Source organism: Hypanus sabinus, chromosome 20 (assembly GCF_030144855.1).
Source record: "Hypanus sabinus isolate sHypSab1 chromosome 20, sHypSab1.hap1, whole genome shotgun sequence".
NCBI classification, from domain to species: Eukaryota; Metazoa; Chordata; class Chondrichthyes; order Myliobatiformes; family Dasyatidae; genus Hypanus; species Hypanus sabinus.
In genome coordinates this window covers 5,704,079-5,722,980 of record NC_082725.1, presented here as the reverse complement: position 1 = coordinate 5,722,980, position 18,902 = coordinate 5,704,079, and the positions used below count along the sequence as shown (strand labels likewise).

General features: G+C 42.8%; 1 protein-coding gene across 2 annotated transcripts in view; it reads right to left on the bottom strand.

The window, feature by feature from the left end:
* Positions 1-4,111: 4,111 nt before the first annotated feature.
* LOC132378243 (retinoic acid receptor beta-like) overlaps positions 4,112-18,902 on the bottom strand; it is a 205,980-nt gene continuing 191,189 nt past the window's right edge. For both annotated transcript variants that reach the window (XM_059944989.1, XM_059944990.1), the window contains 3 exons: positions 15,391-15,595; positions 8,959-9,117; positions 4,112-6,292 (listed from right to left, as the gene is read on the bottom strand). In XM_059944989.1, coding sequence (XP_059800972.1) covers positions 6,072-6,292; positions 8,959-9,117; positions 15,391-15,595 — 585 coding nt within the window. In that variant the 3' untranslated portion in view covers positions 4,112-6,071. The remainder of the gene's footprint in view (positions 6,293-8,958; positions 9,118-15,390; positions 15,596-18,902) is intronic.

Below are 18,902 nucleotides of genomic sequence, written 5' to 3'. Positions count from 1 at the left end.
TAGGTTAAAGGGACAGCACAGCATAGTGGGCTGAAGAGACTGTACTGTGCTGTAATGTTCTAAGAATAAAAAGCAAAATATTACTTAAATGAAATGAGAACATATTGCAGTGCACATGGTGTAAGAAAAATGCCAGAGACACAGAATAATAATTTACATGATTAGCATCCCATTGATGAGGCCATCAATACCTATCACAGTGATTCAGATCAGCATCCTCCCCCTTTTCCCTAATGGCCATCGGGAAGGAGGGACAGAGCCGCAGGTCCCACACCACCAGGTTCGGGAACAGTTAGTACCCCTCAACCATCAGGCTCCTGAACCAGAGGGGATAACTTCACTCACCCCATCACTGAACTGTTCCCATGACCTTTCATGGACCTTCCACTTTCATGGACTCTTCATCTCATGTTCTTGATATTTATTGCTTATTTATTTATTATTGTTATTAATTTCCATTTTGTTGTCTTTTGCACACTAGTGTTTCTCCATTTTGTTGGCCATGGTGTGTCTTTGTATTTCCTGTGAATGCCCACAAGAAAACCGAATCTCAGGGTTGTATACAGTGACAACTCTGATAATAAATTTATTCTGAGCTTTATTAACTTTGAACTAACAGTCAGCATCAACTTTATTTGTCTACCTGTACTGCACTTTGTAATAATTTATTCTTCATTCTGCCCTCCTTTTTACTACCTTAATGTACTTGTGTTTAAAATGATCTGTCTGAATGGCACAAAATCAAAAAGCTTTACCCTGAACAGGGCAGGTCCTGTTTGACAAACTTACTGGAGTTCTTTGAGGACATAATGAGTGCAGTGGATAGAGGGGAGCAGGTGGATGTCGTATACTTGGGTTTCCAGAAAGTATTCAATATGGTGCCATACAAGAGACTTATAAATAAGATACAGACGCATGGAGTCAGCGGAAGTACGTATATTGGCATGGATAGTGGATTGGTTAACCAATAGAAGGCAGAGAGTTGTTGTAAGTGGGTGTTTCTCCAGCTGGCAGTCAGTGGTGAGTGGGGTGCCGCAGGGGTCAGTGCTGGGCCCGCAGCTGTTCACCATTTACATTGATGATTTGGAAGAGGGGACTGAGTGTAGCGTAGCAAAATTTGCTGATGACACTAAACTGAGTGGAAAAGCAAATTGTACAGAGGATGTGGAGAGTCTGCAGAGGGGTATGGATAGGTTAAGTGAGTGGGCCAAGGTCTAGAAGATGGAATACGAAGTTGTTAAGTGCGAGATCATCCACTTTGGAAGGAATAATGGAAGAGCAGATTATTATTTAAATAGTGAAAGATTGCAGCATGCTGTTGTGCAGAGGGATTTGGGAGTGCTTGTGCATGAGTTGCAAAAAGTTGGCTTGCAGGTGCAACAGGTTATTAAGAAGGCAAATGGAATGTTGGCCTTCATTGCTAGAGGGATTGAATTCAAGAGTAGGGAGATCATGCTGCAACCATACAGGGTACTGGTGAGGCCACAGCTGGAGTACTGTGTGTGTGGTTCTGGTCTCCATACTTGAGGAAGGATATACTGGCTTTGGAAGCTGTGCAGAGGAGGTTCACCAGGTTGATTCCAGAGATGAAGGGGTTAACTTATGAGGAGCGATTGAGTCGCCTGTGACTATACTCTCCGGAGTTCAGAAGCATGAGAGGGGATCTTATAGAAAGATACAAAATTTTGAAAGGGATAGATAAGATAGAAGTAGGAAAGTTGTTTCCATTGGTAGGTGAGACTAGAACTAGGGGACATTGCCTCAAGATTCAGGGGAGAAGATTTAGGACGGAGATGAGGAGAAACTTTTTCCCAGAGAGTGGTGAATCTGTGGAATTCTCTGCCCAGGGAAGCAGTTGAGGCTTCTTCACTAAATATATTTTAGATAAGAGTTAGATTTTTACGTAGTAGGGGAATTGAGGGTTATGGGGAAAAGGCAGGTAGATGAAACTGAGTTTACGGACAGATCAGCCATGATCTTATTGAATGGTGGAGCAGGCTCGATGGGCCGGATGGCCTACTCCTGCTCCTATTTCTTATGTTTTTATGTTATGTATTTTCACTACATGTGGACAGGTGCACAGAGTGCTGAAGAAGGTGTTTAGCAGACTGGTTAGAGCACTGAGTCTAGTAGTTGGGACATTACATTCCAGTTTTATAAGTTAGTGGTGAGGCCATGCTTGGAGTACGACATACAGGTTTGGTCACCCTGTTATAGGAGAGATGTGGCTGAACTGGAAAGAATGCAGAAATCATTCTCAAGGATGTTTCAGAATCAGGATCAGGTTCAATATCACCAGCCTACGTCCTGAAATGTGGCAATAGTACAATGCAAACATACTAATAACAAACTGTAAGTTACAGTAAGTATTTGGTTCCTAAAGTTGTCACAGCCAGGGTGGTAGTGGGGATAAGCCAAAGTGCTCCAAATGGTGTGTGACTCTAACAGCCTCTGACAACCAAGTCCAACTCTTGGCCTTCACGTGTGGCTTAGCTACTAGTCCCAGTGGAACTGTTTCTACTGACAAGGGGCAAAGGCAGACCACTGGTGCCTCAAAACCAGTTTCTTCGGGCAGGTGGGGCTCGTCAGCCTTTGACGGCAGCCCACCTAGGAGAAGGGAAACTCTGATTTTAAACCTCCGCTGCCTTGCGGCCATAGGCTTTGGGAGTAAATCCCGAGGAAGAAATCTGGAGCCGGGGTCCCTAAGGCAGTTTGATGTTGTTTACAGCTTCACTCTGGCAAACTCTGCGATGACACTGGTGACAAGCTGTATCTGTGCTTGTCCTTCCCTCGGACTACATCAGTGACGTGGAGAGAGGGAACCCACTGCCGGTTCTTCAAATCTTCCCACCTGGGCTTGTACCCTGGAGAGGGCACAAACACATGATTCCCTGCGATCAATGGCTGCCTACTAATATATATATATATTTTTTTAAAGTTAAATTGCATGAGTAGATCAAAAAGAGAAAAAAAGTAGTGAGGTAGTGTTCATGGGTTCAATGTCCATTCAGACATCTGATGGCAGAGAGGAAAAAAGTGTTGTTGAATTGTTGAGTGTGTGCCTTCAGCCTCCTATACCTGCTCCCTGATGCTAGTAATGAGAAGAGGGAAAGTTCTGGTTGATGGGAGTCCTTAATGATGGACATCACCTTTTTGAGGCGTCTCTCCTTGAAGTCGTCCTGGATGCTGGGGAGACTAGAGCCCACGATGGAGCTGGCTGAGTTCACAATTCCTGGATTAGATGGCCTGAGTTATAGGGAGAGCTTGGCCAGGCAGCGTCTTTATTTCTTGGAATGCAGGGGCGACCTCATGGAAGTGTTTAAAATTATGGGAGGTATAGATAAGGTGGATGGGGAAACAGTCTTTTCCACAGGTGGGGGCGGTCCAAAACTAGGGTGTATAGATTTAGGGTGAGAGGGGAAAGATTTAGAAGGGACTTGAGGACATCTTTTTCACACAGAGGGTGGTGAGTGTATGAAATGTGCTACCAGAGGAAGTGACCGGGGCGGGTACAATAGTATCAACTAAGAAGCACTTATATAGGTACATGGAGGGAAGGGCAGAGTGCGGGAAATTGAGACTAGTTGGGTGAGAATGCTAGTCAGCATAGACTTGTTGGGCTGAAGGGTCTGTATCTATTCTGTATTGCTCAATTACTCCATGTGATAATAAGAATCCAATACCGATAACGGGGGTTGTTGCTGCCTAGAGTGGGTGAACCATGAGACAAAGGAGCAGAATTAGGCCATTCAGCTCATTGAGTCATTCCATCATGGCTGTACCTTTAAGGGCTGACTATGGTAGCGTTCAATTCAGCCTGATCTCGTTGGGTGGTGAGCTGGTCAACTTTCCTGCTTTCTTGTGGATGGAAAACCACACAAATATTGTTTCAATTATCCCTCAGGCCAATTTCACTTTTTGTTTTGAGTTGCGATCCAATTGGCATGAAGCGAAGCTTGGTCTCAGGGTGAAAGGGTGAAACTTGCACTCTAGACAAACACTGCTACCCTGTTTTTGACTGTGTGTTCCTTTGGAAGCTCAGTTAACTCCAATCGGTGAAGATGAAATAAACTAAAGTTGCAGGGAAAAGAAATAACGCGAGAGCACACGGTAAAATAAATATACTTTATTCTTTTGCCAGGAAACGTAATGGAAAAGATAACCAGTATATGAACATAGAAGGCATTGTTAAACAATTTCAATGTACAAACGGAGCCAGTAAAAGTACGGAGCAGTCCTAATGCTAAAAAAACAACATCCCACTAGTGTTTTATACACGAGAATGATTTGATAAACTCAAATTACTGTACTCGAGAATAAATCTACAATAGTTACACGCTTCTGCAGAGAGATATAATGTGCGTCAGCCACCGGGTGAAATTCACTTACTGGCTCATGAACAAGCAGATAAAACAACAATATTACACTAAAAAGTGTTGTGCCTTGGAGGCTACCTTTACTGCGACAGCATGCAGCTTTCTCATTTTTACGTTTTGATCTGTTGCTGAATTTGCCCAGCTGAAATAATAAAAGAAAAACATATTCGACTAGCTTTGGATGCTAGTACAAAGCGAACGTGAAATGGAAAAAGCTCAACTGCAAAAATATCATATTACTGTCTGCAGAGAAATGCTTTCTCCTTCCTTAAAAAAATTTGTTATTTAAGTGCTTGTGAAATGTAAACACGCATACAAAGAACATGGTCGTGTTGGCTAACTGTGTGCCAGTGGGAAACGATCACCAGCAGTATTTAACAACAGCATTAAAAAAATTAAAATATCAACCTCTCTTTTTCATTGTAAAAGAAGGTAAAGTACACTCAGTGGCCACTTTATTAGGTACACCTGTACACCTGCTCATTAATGCAGATATCTAATCAGTCAATCAGCACCTCATGCATAAAAGCATGCAGACATGGTCAAGAGGTTCAATTGTTGTTCAGACCAAACATCATAATGGGGAAGAAATGTGATCTAAGTGGCTTTGACTGGGGAATGAGTGTTGGTGCCAGACAGGGTGGTTTGAGTATCTCAGAAACTGCTGATCTCCTGGGCTTTTCAAATACAACAGTCTCTAGAGTTTGCAGAGAATGCTGCAAAAAAACAGAAAAAAAAATATCCAGTGAGCAGCAGCTCTGTGGGTGAAAATGCCTTGTTAGTGAGAGAGGTCAGAGGAGAATGGCCAGACTGGTTCAAGCTGACAGTAACTCAAATAACCACACGTTACAACAGAACAGAACACATTGAACACTGAAGTGGATGGGCTACAGCAACAAAAGATCACACTGGGTTCCACTCCTGTACCTAATGAAGTGGCCACACTGAGTGTATGTCCTTGTCTGTTTGAATGCTGAATGCTGGTTCATTGAGGGTAAAATTCCAGCCTTTAGGCGAATCTGAATAGAAAATGCAGGAAAACACAACATTAAGAATAATCCGGAGAATCCACAACCATAACTCACCTGACCGCCGTGTGTGTGTATGTGTGTGTGTGTGTGTGTGTGTGTGTGTGTGTATGTATGTATGTGTGTGTGTGTGTGTGTGTGTGTGTGTGTGTGTATGTATGTGTGTGTGTGTATGTGTGTGTGTGTCTGTGTGTGTGTGTGTGTGTGTGTGTGTGTGTGTGTGTGTGTGTGTGTGTGAGTGTGTGTATGTATGTGTGTGTGTATTGAAACATGAAATGCAAGTCATTAAGAAAGCACCAGAATCTCCAGCGTAGAAAGTGAGTTCACATTGAGGAATAACTCCGCAAAGTAAGGTAATAATCAGAGTTCACCATCATTCCCATGGTTTCTCGCCAGCATGCAACAGTGGATATACAGATGGACTATACCAGGTATCAGACTCTGAGCTGACCATACAATCCATGAGGAAGAGACCTGACTGAGAAAGTTCCTTCCTCAGTATTCCCAGACTCCAAAATCCATTATGGTCAAGAGCATCAGCAATTTTAACGTTGAATACACCATTTTCAGCCTGGACCTTCGGGCCTTGCTTGTTCAAAACAAAAGTAAAAGAAAATAACAATGAAAATACCACGTTTGTGAATGGATGTGGTGAGTCTGCGCCATTTCACTGTGTGTTTGGTACACGGTGGTTTGGTCCATTGACTGCGGTGTTGGGAGACACAGTGGGGCTGGCATTGGCTTCTAGCGCCCGGCTGTTAGTTTCTGTGCTTTCGTCCGCTGCAGGGGCGAGGGGATCATGTCCTTCTGAGTTCTCCAACATTTCTTGAATGAGGGGTGGCATCGACCCAGGGATCTCCAGTTTAAGTGTGATGACACGTTCGGCACCTGGGTGGTGGAGAGACTCTTTTTAGTTACGGTGAATGTTCTTTGTTGGACCACCCTTATCCCCCAGCCAGTCCAAATAAACCTTTGATTTTAACAATTTAGAACAAGTATTTTTCAGACAACCTCTATAAAGATCTCAATGCAATCTTGCTTCTCTTCCACAGATAATAATTTCAGCATTTCAGACTTTTCAATTCTAGTTTTATTCTCTGCAGTCTAATCATTACCTCTTTAAAAAATTTAGAGTTACAGGCCCTTCTGGCCCAATGAGCCCCCACTGCACAATTATCCCACTAATCTGTATGTCTTTGGAATGTGGGAGGAGGAAACCCACATGATGCACAGACTCTACAATGCCTTTTAAAGAGATTAAAGATCAACTTTACTTGTCAGTGCACATTGAAACATACAGCAAAATGAGTCATTTGAATCAATTCAAAACAGCAAGGGTTGTGCTGGGCAGCCCACAATGTCACCACAATTCCTGTGCCACACAGCATACCCACAACTCACTGAGCCTAACCCTTACATCTGTAATGTGGGAGGAAACCAGAGCACCCAGAGGAAACCCACACGGTCACGGGGAGAGCGTACAATTGCTTACAGACAGCGGCAGGAATTGAACCTGTGTACCTGGTGCTGTAACAGTATTATGCAAATCTCTAAGCTACTGTGATGCCCCATTTTGTGCACAGAAATACAGATGGTGTTCCACCTGCAACGTTGTAAAGTATAAAATAGTGTAACAACAGAACAGAGTGCAGACACTGTACTGTCCCAAAGTCAGGGTCAAAGAAAAATTATTATCAAGGTACATATACGTTAACATGTACTACCCTGAGATACATTTTCTTCCACGCACGTACATTATTATTAAGGTACTGGGGGCACAATCTTAAGATTATTGGAGAAAAGTATAGCGGGGGACATAGCGTAGATTTTTACACAGACTGTGGACTGCACTGCTAGGGGTGATGGTAGAGGCAGATATATTAGGGACATTTAAGAAACTTTTAGATAGGCACATGGGTGGAGGATAAAAGAAGGGCAATGAGGAAGCGAGGGGTTAGATTGACCTTAGAGGAGGTTTAAAAGTCATCACAACATCGTGGGCCAAAGGGCCTGTATAGTGCTACACTGTTCTACATTTTATGGCTCTTAGCAAATAGATTTAATTGGTTGTTAACACCTGAAACATGTATTATGATTGGTATTTAAATATGCAACATGGTTTCTATTGGATGAACACCTGATGAACTAATCAAATTCTCTATAAAGATGGGATTTCTGTGTTCAGAGTTAGGTGACAGGGGGCCATGCTGTTTTCCTTATGCACAAGTAAATAAAGGAACGAGTATGAGTTGTCAGTTCACTAATTGTGCTGACAACGCTGCAATGGGAAGATCATCAGACAAGACGACAGTACAGTGCAGAAGTTTTAAGCACGTTCATGTAGCTAGGGTGGCTGAGACTTTTGCACAGAACCGTATTGTGAACATTGAGCAGAGAATGAGTTTGTAAATCTGGCTGGAGCAAAGGATGCTGGGAATGGTGAGGGTCGAGTGCCAGGGGAGGGGGATGGGACAGGTGGTAGAGGAGTGCCAGGGTCAAGGGCTGGCACGGGTGCAGATACGCCCAGCCCTGAGACACCAGGCAAGGTCATTGGATTCCAACAATTGGTTTATTGATCATTACAGAATGCCTCTCTTGTGCTTCCCACTCACTCCCCTCACCCTGCCCCCTTTCCCAGCCATGGTTCCCCTCTCCCCCTCTCCCTGCTCCTTTCCCACTCTCAGTTCACAACAGAGACCCAGATCAGAATCAGGTTTATCATCACTCATGTATGTCATGAAATTTGTTTTTTTTTGCAGCAGCAGTACAGTGCAACATATAAAATTATTGCAGCACTGTGCAGAAGTCCAGACACCTTAGCCAAGGTGACACAAAAGAAGGCTTCTTTTGTCTTTTAGAGAGCTTCCACAGGAAGCATCTTCAATCTTTCTCCTCTGAAACAACTCACTGTCTATTGGAGGATCTCAGAGGGGTTGTGGAGGAAAAGAATTGGTGACGTTTCAAGTCATAGCCCTACATCAGAGTTGAGATGGCCGGTGTAGAGAGGGGAAGGCTCTGTACTGTCCTATCTTCTATATTCAGAGATAATCCTGTTGAATTATTCCTGTTTATTGTACAAGACTGAATAAGGAGACAATATCTAATCCCGTTACATCAAAAAACTAAATCCCCACTACCAAAATCGGTTTCAAAAAAGTAGCATCATTACTTCCAAGAAAAAATAAAACAGTATAAAAAACATAGAAACAGTAAATTATAGTAACTTTAAACACAAGAAGTTCTGCAGATGCTGGAAATTTAGATCAGCACAAAATGCTGGAGAAACTCAGCAGATCAGGCAGCATCTATGGAGAGGCATAAACACAAGCAGATTCTGGAAATCCAGAGCAACACAGAGAGAGAGAGAGTGCTAGGGGAGCTCAGCAAGTCAGATGGCATGTATAGACAGGAACCAGGTGAGCTATGGAGAACCCCATAGATTTTGCCTGACCTGCTGAGTTCCTCCAGCATTTTGCGTGTAGGTTTGGCAGCATCTATGTAGAGGTATAAACAGTTGACATTTCAATAATTATAATAATTATTTTGCTTGGTACCTTTGGCACTTATGCTCCGGAGATCTGTGATTTTCATTAGTATCTTTGGGAACATATGGGGTTTATTGGGTCTTCTTTTCCGGATGTAAATCTTTAAAGCTTCCAGAAGCGGTTCCTGCAGTTTGTCCACTTTTCCCGCATTTTCCAGATCTTGCCGATCTATAAAGAGATTAATATCAGCAGAACACATCAGGCCATCTGCAGACCAAAGGTAAAATCACAATGACTGACTTTACAATTTCATTCTTCAACTCATTACATCTGGCTGTGGACGGAAGGGATGATTGAGCAACTTGTAACTTGCCTGCTCATGTCAATTCAGTGCCAATTTGTAGCCAGCAGAAAGAGGAACGTTTATGAAGATCTGAGGAAATTCTTTTAGATATTCATTTCCATAAAGCCATAAGACATAAGAGCAGAATCAGACTGTTCATCCCATCGAGTCTGCTCTGACATTCGATCATGGATGATTTATTTTCCCTCTCAACCCCATTCTCCTGCCTTCTCCCTGTAATATTTGATACTCTTACTAAACTAGAATCATTCAACCTCTTCTTTAACATACCCAATGCCTTTGCCTCCACAGCCACGTATAACAATGAATTCCATGGGTCTGGCTAAAGAAATTCCACCTCATCGCTGTTTTAAAAGGACGCCCCTCTATTCTGAGGCTGAGCCTTCTGGTCCTAGATTCTCCCACTACAGGAAACACTCTCTCCATGTCCACTGTACCTAGGCTTTTCAATTTTTTGGTACATTTCAGCGAGATTCTTGCCCCCACACCACCCCCTCCTGACCATTTCCCTTAAACTCTAGTAAACCCAGGCCTAGAGTCATCAAACATGACTCACATCTTACTTTTAATTCCTGGGATCATTCTTGTGAATCTCCTCTGGACCCTCTCCAGTGCCAGCACATCCATTCTTAGATAAGGGGCCCAAAACTGCTTACAATACTCCAAGTGAGGTTTGGCCAATGCTTTATAGAGCTTCAGCATCGCATTGTTCCTTTTTAATTCCAGTCCTCTCGACATGAATGCTAACATTGCATTTGCTTTCCTTACTATCGACTCGACCCAGTGCCAACATCGCATGCCCACAACTCAATAACCCCAATGTGTATGTGGGAGGAAACCCGTGTGGCCATGGGGAGGGGGAAGAAAAATGAGAACATCCAGGTGGGGGGATCTTTGATTTGTTTGCTGCTTTCCCGGGGAAGCGAGAAGCATGCGGGAACAAGGTGGCAACCTGTTTTGGTCTTTGGGAGAGTAGGAACTAAGGAGGACAGGAAGAGATGTGGAGGTGTCAGCCATCAGTGTGCTAATGACAGGGTGGACACAAGGGACCAAATGGCTTGGGTTTAAGTAACCAGATGATTATTTTCAATCATGGGATAAATCATAAGAGTCATAGGAAACTACAGCAAAGAAGCAGGCACTTTGGCCCATCTAGCCTGTGCCAAACTATTAATCTGCCTAGATCAAGCTGCACACAGACCATATCTATACCTCTTCTACCTATGTACTTACTCAAACTTCTCTTAAGTGTTGAAATCATACCTACAAAATTGACTGTGACTTTTAGGATCTTCATGAAAGAAAAACGGAGGGTTGGAAAATTCCTCATGCATCTAAACTTAGGTTTAACAGAGCAACTCCCTCATGAAAGCCTGGAATGACAGCTGTAACATGTGTGCCTAGCTCCCACCCACATTACCGCTAACAAGAAAGCCTTAGTTTCCAGTTAGGATTTTAATTCCAACTATTAAAGAATATTTACACCAGCAGGTTCAGGAACAGTTATAACTCCTCAACCATCAGGCTCTTGAAGCAAAGGGGATAACTTCACTCATCCCATCACTGAAATTTTCCTACAACCTACGGACACACTTTCAAGGACTCTTCATTTTATGCTCTCGATATTTATTGCTTATTTTTTTGTACTTGCAGAGTTGTCTTTCATACATTGGTTGTCTATCTTGTGTGTGGTTTTTCATTGATTCTGTGTATGCCCGCAAGAAAACGAATGTTGGGGTTGTACATAGTGACATAGATGTTCTTTGATAATAAATTAACTTTGAACTTTGAACCCTGGTCCCCTGGTTGACAGAGGTGAGCTGTATGATTGGCATTTCAATTAGCAAACCTATCATTCATCCCAATTTGGCTGTCTTGGTCCTGGCCCTTCAAGCTCAGAGTGACAGAAGTTGGAATGCTGAAGTCAAAAGTCACTAAACAGAAAAGGTGAAAAAAGGGCACCGCAGTAGCAGAGCGTTAGCATGATGCTGTTACAGCTCACAGCGTTCCAGAGCTCACGGTTCAATTCAGGTGCCGTCTGTAAGGAATTTGTATGTTCCTCTCCCTGACTGCCTGGGCTTCCTCCAGGTGGGCTGGTTTACACACGCAGTCCAAAAGATATATCAGTTGCTAGGTTAACTGGTCACTGTGAATTGTCCTGTGATTAGGCTAGGGTTAAGTAGGTGAGTAGCTGGCCGGTGTAGCTCGTAGGACTGGTTATATCTCTAAATAAAAATTGTTCAAGTTCTTTATTTTGATTGAGACCATAGACCAAAACACATAGGAGAAGAACTAGGCCATCAATTTTACTGTACCATTCTATCATGGCGGATTAATTTTCCCTCTCAACCCCATTCTCCTGCCTTCTCCCCCACAACACTGACTAATCCACTGGCCAAAGAAGTTCCTCCTGATCGATGCTGTAAAGGCTGTGCCGTCCAGTCCCATACACACTCACTAAGGTGTGGCCTCATTATTGCAGTTGAGACAGCCATAGGCAGACATGTCGGAATGGGAATGGGAGTCGCAGTGAACTGATGGTGTGAGATTGACACATCTCCTGATACAGTGACTACAATTTAAAGTACACAGACAGTAAGAAGAACTTTGGAATATCCCTAAGAGGCACAGAATAAGTAAGTTAATTCTTGCTTCTACAGTACGATTTAAATACTTGGGATCAAATTTGTTGGCCAGAAGATGGCAGCAGATCAGCACAAATACTTGTGACAGTAAACACCTCAGGAGTTGATGAAACCATTGCAACTCTAGCATTAATTAAACACCATTAGATCTGCTATGTCCGTGCTGTATCTCTAAATAAAGTTCTATATTTTGATTTAGACCACCAGACCAAGAGACGTGGGAGAAGAATTTGACTCAGCTTCACAATCCCATCACGGATTAATTTCAAAAGAAGGAAAATTCGGTGCTTTTCCTTTGCAGCTGGAAATGTTGTGCCCCCCCCCCACCCCCCACGTTTGCACGATTCCACTGAAAGTTTTGCAAACTCTGTTTGAGCCAGAAATACTCAAAGCCTTAGTAATCTAACACACAATGAGTAAACCATCCAGATTATTCCTTGAGCGGAAGATCCCTCACTCCGGGAAACGGGGTTACTTTGTTAGAAGAGCTTCACCAAGTCATGCTACTACTGATGATTTGTCTTTGACAGATAAGTGTGATTTGCTTACGATGGGCAGCACCTGGGATTTAAAGTTTGAAGTTCAAATTAAATTTATTATCGAAGTAGATATAAACCCAGTGCCCAATTTAATAATTACCACCAATATCTAATAAACTCCTCCGTGGATTGTCACCTTGTCGTGGTGGAGAAGCTTGTGTGGTCCTGAGATCCCGAGAACGATGCCGTCTGGAGCTATGCTCCTGGTAGGGTCACCCATGCGGGTAAGGTCGAGGGTGAGGTCCCTGACAAAGAACAATCCAACCAAAACCTCAACGGTGGAACAGGCGAATGAAGCTACTTCGAACTCAACGGCTGTGAAGGCGGATGAAGGCTACAACAAATCCATCAGCTCCAATCGTTGTGGTTTCCATGCCATTGGAATCAGTTGGTTGATTTGTGAAGTATCGTGTGCTTCTTGGAGTGCAACATCAAGTACACGTTAAACAAATACACGCACAGGTGCCTTTGCTCTGTGGAAACGGAATGAAGACCATCAGCCTCAACCTCGAGGGATAGCCACGACGACCTAATAAAGTGGCTACTGAGTGTATGCCATCATACACCACCCTGAGGTCCATTCGCTCGTGGGCATTCACAGGAGGTCAATGAATCAATGTAAGACTACACAGAAAGACTGACAACCGAACAATCTGCAGAAGAAGACAAACTGTGCAAATACAAAACAACAAATGATAATAGTAAGCAGTAAATAAATAATAATGAGAACATGAGTTCAGAATCCTCAAGAGTGAGCCTACAAGTTATGAGAACGGTTTGGATTTAAGGTGAGTGAAGTTATCCACATGGTTCAGGAGCTGGATGTTTGCAGGGTAATGTTGTTCCTGAACCTGGTAATGTGGGATATAAGGCTCCTGTACCTCCTTCCCAATGGCAGCAGTGAGGAGGGAGCATGGCCTGGATGGTGGGGGTCCCTGATGATGGATACAGCTTTCCTATGACATTGTTCCGTGTAGATGTTCCCAGTGGCCGGAGGGCTTTGCCTGTGATGGACTGGGCTGTGTTCACTACATTTTGCAGGTCTTTCCATTCCTGGACATTGGTGTTCCCATACCAGACTGCGATGACTGCGATGCAGTGGGTCAATATACTCTCCACTACACATCCCTAATGCTACCCGCTGAAGGGAGGATGTCACAGCTCCACACTGGGATACTTCCAGAGGGAAGGCAGAACTTGGAAATCTTCCTGCATTTGTTTTTTTCTCACAATGAAACCATAAGACATGGCAACAGAATTAGGGCTTTTGGCCCAGTGAGGCTGCTGCACCTCTCGATCACGGCTGATTTATATTCCCCCTCGACTCCGCTCTCTTTCTCCATTCTCGCCTCTCTTTTACCCTTTGTGAAGATGGTACCAGGTGGGTTAATTGGTCACTGTAAATACTGCCGTGATGAGGTTGGAGTTAATCGGGGTTCTGGGGACTGCTGGGGCAGTGTGGCTCAAAGGGCCAGAGAGGCCTACTCTGTGCTGTATCTCTAAATAACTAAAATATTTCTGAACAAACCTTCATCCCTGCCTTGGGATATTTGGGAACAACAGAATTCCACGAAGTGACAGTATGAGAAGGCCAATTAACTAATTACATTAATGTAATACAAACATTAAGTGAAGCTAATATTAAGAAAGGGGGTTTGATGTCCTTACACTGATCATATACAAGTTTCTTTGGCAATATATAAGTTATTTTATTCATTATGCTAGTAACAGAATAGTTGTTTTCCTGTTAATAATTGCCATTCCTGTAAAACTCCTGCTTGATTGTAAAGTAGGAATACCTCAAGCTCTGAAACCCTGTGCATGAGCTAGTGGTCGCAATGATAACTTACACAGAGTGGGATAAAGTCTTAAAGTCATAGAGGTAGTCAGAACAGGCCCTTCAGCCCCACTCGGTTATACTAACCAGGTTGTCTACTTGAGATAGTCCCAATTCTCGGTATTTGAGCAATATCCCTTGCACTTCAGAATCAGGTCAAATATCACTGGTTTAAGTTGTGAAATTTTTTTGTTTTGTGGCAGCAGTACATTGGAATACATAATAATAAAAAATGGTAAATTACAATAAATAAATATTTTAAAAATTAAATTAAATAAGTAGAGCAAAAAATAGAGAAAAAAGTAAAACAAAAATAGTGAGGTAATGTTCATGGGTTCAATGTCCGTTCAGAAATCTGGTGGTGTGGAAGAAGCCGTTTCTAAAACATCAGGTTCCTGTACCTCCTTTCTGATGGTAGCGACGAGATGATGTCCTGGGTGATGGGGATCGTTATTGTCACCTTTTTGAGGCATTGCTCTTTGAAGACATCCTTATCCATGTGCCGGTCCAAATCTTTAAACATTGTATTCATACCACTCTCTACCACTCCCTCTTGCAGCTCATTCCACATACCAACCACCCGCTGTGTGAAAAAATTGCCTGCTCGGATCCTTTTCAAAACTCTTCCCTCTCTTAAACTTATAGTTTTAAAATACCCTATCCCTGGGAAAAAGACATCTTATCTATGCCTTTCATAATTTTATATATCATCCCTCAGCCTCCTATGATCGAGGGGAAAATGTCCTAGTCACTCCATATAACTCAAACCCTCCAGTCCCGGTAACATCCCCATGAATCTTTCCTGCACTCTCTCTAGCTGAGTTAAAGATGAAGATTAGCTTTATTTGTCGCACGTACAGTGAAAAGGTTGAATGCTTCTGAGGATGTGCTGGGGGGGGGCAACTTGCAACGAGTTACCATGCTTCATGTGCCAAGATACCACACCCACGAGTCACTAACCCTAAGCAGTACGTCTTTGGAATGTGGGAAGAAACCAAACCAGGTGGTCATGGGGACTCCTTACAGACAACGGTGGGAACTAAACTCATGTCAGTGGCGCAGTGAAGCATTACGCTAGGAAAATGCAGCATGTTCCTGTGAAATGGACAGACCTACCCCCACAGATCAGGCAGATGGCACTGAGAAGGCCTGTTTCGGTGTCATCCATTTCCAGTGGCAGGAGTTGGCTGGCAAAGGTGAAGACAAGGTCGGTGAGAGGCCCGAAACCTGCATTGTGCATCTGAGTCCTGTTCAGTGTAAGGCCGTCGGAGAAAGTCATCGTGTCCTGCTCTGGAGTGTATCGGGTGCAGATCCGCAGAATCTATCGTGTGAAATTTTAAAAAAAGGAAGTTTAACATTATTTTCCAAATGAAACTCCATTCCATGCTCAAACACATTTATTGTCTAAATACAGAAATGTCACCATTTGCTACCTTGAGAATCTTTTTTTTTGCAGACATTTTCAGGAAAACAAAGAAATACAATTGATTTCTGAAAAACTATACGTAAACGAAGACTGACAACCAACCAATGTGTAAAAGAAGAGAAACTGTGCAGATAGATAAACATCCTGAGAACATGAGTTGTAAAGGGTTCTTGGAAGTGAATCAGTAGGTTGTAGAATCAGATTTGTAGTGAGTGAAATGATTGCTGACAAGTTACAAACACTATGACAAACATCTTGCTTCGAATTTCTTTCATTAATTATTACTTAAATGTAAAAACAAAGGAGAACAAGAGATTCTGCAGATCCTGGAAATCTGGAACGCGCACACACACACACACACAAATTGCTGGAGGAACTCAGCAGGTCAGCCAGCATCTATGCAGGGGAATAAACAGTTGATGTTTCAGGCCGAGCCCCTTCATCAGGACTGGAAAGGAAGAGGGCAGATTAGGAAGGTGGGGAAGGAAAGCAGTACAAGCTGAAAGGTGATATGTGAGACCAGGTGAGGGGAGAGTGGCTGGATTCTGCAGCTAAAAAAAGGAACGTTAATTATTCTGTGCATCGAAGGCACCCATCTTCACCGTCACATTATCAAAATGTTCTAAACACAAAAGATTCTGGAGAATCTGAAAATCCAGAGGAGTTTCCAAAGATTCAGCATGACATTAAAACTTTGACAAACTTCCATAGAGAGTATATTGTCTGGCTGCATCACAGCCTGGCATGGAAACACCAATGCCCTTGAACGGAAAATCCTACAAAAAGTAGTGGATACAGCCCAGTCCATTACGGGCAAAGCCCTCCCCACCAATGACCACATCTAAATAAAACGTGATCACTGGAAATCAGAAAACCCCAGCAGCCAGGTTAAGCTCTCTGGAATGTGGGAAGAAACCCGAGGCCCAGAGGAAACCCAAGTGGTCATGGGGATAACTTCACTCACAACTTATGGACTCTTCACCTCATGTTCCCAATATTTATTGCTTTTTTTTTGTATTTGCAGTTTGTTGTTTTTTGCACACTGGTTGAATGTCCACATTGGTGGGGTTTTTCACTGATTCCGTTGTGGTCATTATTCTAATATGGAGTTATCAAATATGCCTGCAAGACATGGTGACATATATGTACTTTGATAATAAAGATGCTTTGAAGTTTGAACGCACATAAATGCCGGAGGAACTCAGCAGATCAGGCAGCATCTATGGAGAGGAATAAACAGTTGACATGAACCCATCAAAACTACTTCACCATCAGAGTTTTGCACAATTTATTTATTTATATGAAGTTATAGCAAGCCTTCATGTTTTCACTGTACCACTGCCACAAAGCAACACATTTCATGGTATTTCATGACATGGTAACAAGCCTGGACCTGTAATTGTAGGGTAATCCCACAGTCTAATGAACGTCATTATATATGTATTTATTTAGAGATAAGGCATGGTAACAGGCCCGAGGAGACGACGCTGCCCAGTGGCACGCATGTGACCAACTAACCTTTATGCTTTTGCAATGTATGATTTTGTCCTGCCGTCTGATCCTACATTAGAGGTACAGGTTGAGGGGACAGCCGGAGGCTTTCATCAGGGCAGAAATGGTTAACTTGAGGGAATATAATTTTAAGGTGATTGAAAGAAAGAATGGGGGGGATATCAGAGGTAGATATTTTTACAGAGTGGGGGGTGTGTAGAATGCCTTGCCAGATACATTAGAGGCACTTAAGAAACTCTTGGATAGGCAATGGATGGTAGAAACACAGAGGCTATGTGGGAGGGGAAAGGTTAGATTGATCTTAGGGGTGGTTAAAAGGTCAGCACAGCCATTGTGGGCCGATGGGCATCCTAGCTATATATATGCACCTGAGACTTGTGTGCAGTATGCAGTACTCTATGTAATTCAAGTGGAATGTGCTATTAGGCATCAGTCACATTTTGCAATTGATGGTAAACTGCAGTTTAATTCCAAAACACAAAAGGATTTTGTGCCATGCAATGTAATATACCCTGTTCCAGTATGTGACCATTATGTGGAACCTATTTTCTTATCATAATGGAAGTCCACAGTAAAAGCAACAATTGCCAGCACATTGGTAATATATCTCAGAGGGGGCACGTTGTAGTAAATGCACAGATCTGAGACTATGCTCACTGAGGCTCCCTGCCTCCATTCTAACAACTTTCTCCAGGAGCACCATCAAGAGTCTCCTGTCTGGCTGCATCATTGTGTGATGCAGAGTCATAGAATCATAGAAAAGTATAGCACATTGACAGGCCCTTTGGCCCATCTAATCTGAGCTGAACCATTTAAATTGCCTACTCCCATTAACATGCAGCGGGACCATAGTCCTCCATACCCCTACCACCTAGGTGCCTATCCAAATTTCTCAAACATTGAAATCAAGCTTGCATGGCAGCTCACTGCACATTCTGATCACGCCCTGAGTGAAGAAATTTCCTTTAATGGTCCCTGTAACTTTTCATCTTTCACCCTTAACAAATGGCCTCGAGTTATAGTCCCACCCAACCTCAGTAGAAAAAGCCTGCTTGCATTATCTATACCCTTCATAGTTTTGTATATCTTGATCAAATCTCCTCTCAATCTTCCATGTTTCAAGGAATAAAGTCCTAATCCATTTGATTTGTTCTTATAACTCAGGTCCTCCAGACCCGGCAATATCCTTGTAAATTTTCTCTACACTCTTTCAACCTTGTTAGATCATTCCTGTAGGTAGGTGACCAAAACTGTATAAAATACTCCAAATTAGGTCTCACGAACATTGTATACAACTTCAAAGTAACATACCATCTCCTGTACTCAATACTTTCATTGTGCCTAAAGCTTTCTTTACAACTCTATCTACCCGTGACACTACTTTCAACAAATTATGGACCTGTATTCCCAGGTCACTTTGTTCTACCACACTCCTCGGTGCCCCACCCCTCACTGTGTAAGACAATGAATTTGAACTTGAATTTTTTGGGAACCTGTATGGGCTGTTATGACAGAAAGTAGCACTGTTACTATTACAATCCAGGCTGTTAAATACTTACATCACGGCGATTATTACTGACATCTACACTCCTAAACAGTGAATTGATGTGGAGCTCACTAATATCAATAACATGAAAATGCTGTACAAATATAGACTGTTTTTAGCTGCTGTCAACAACGAGGCAACACA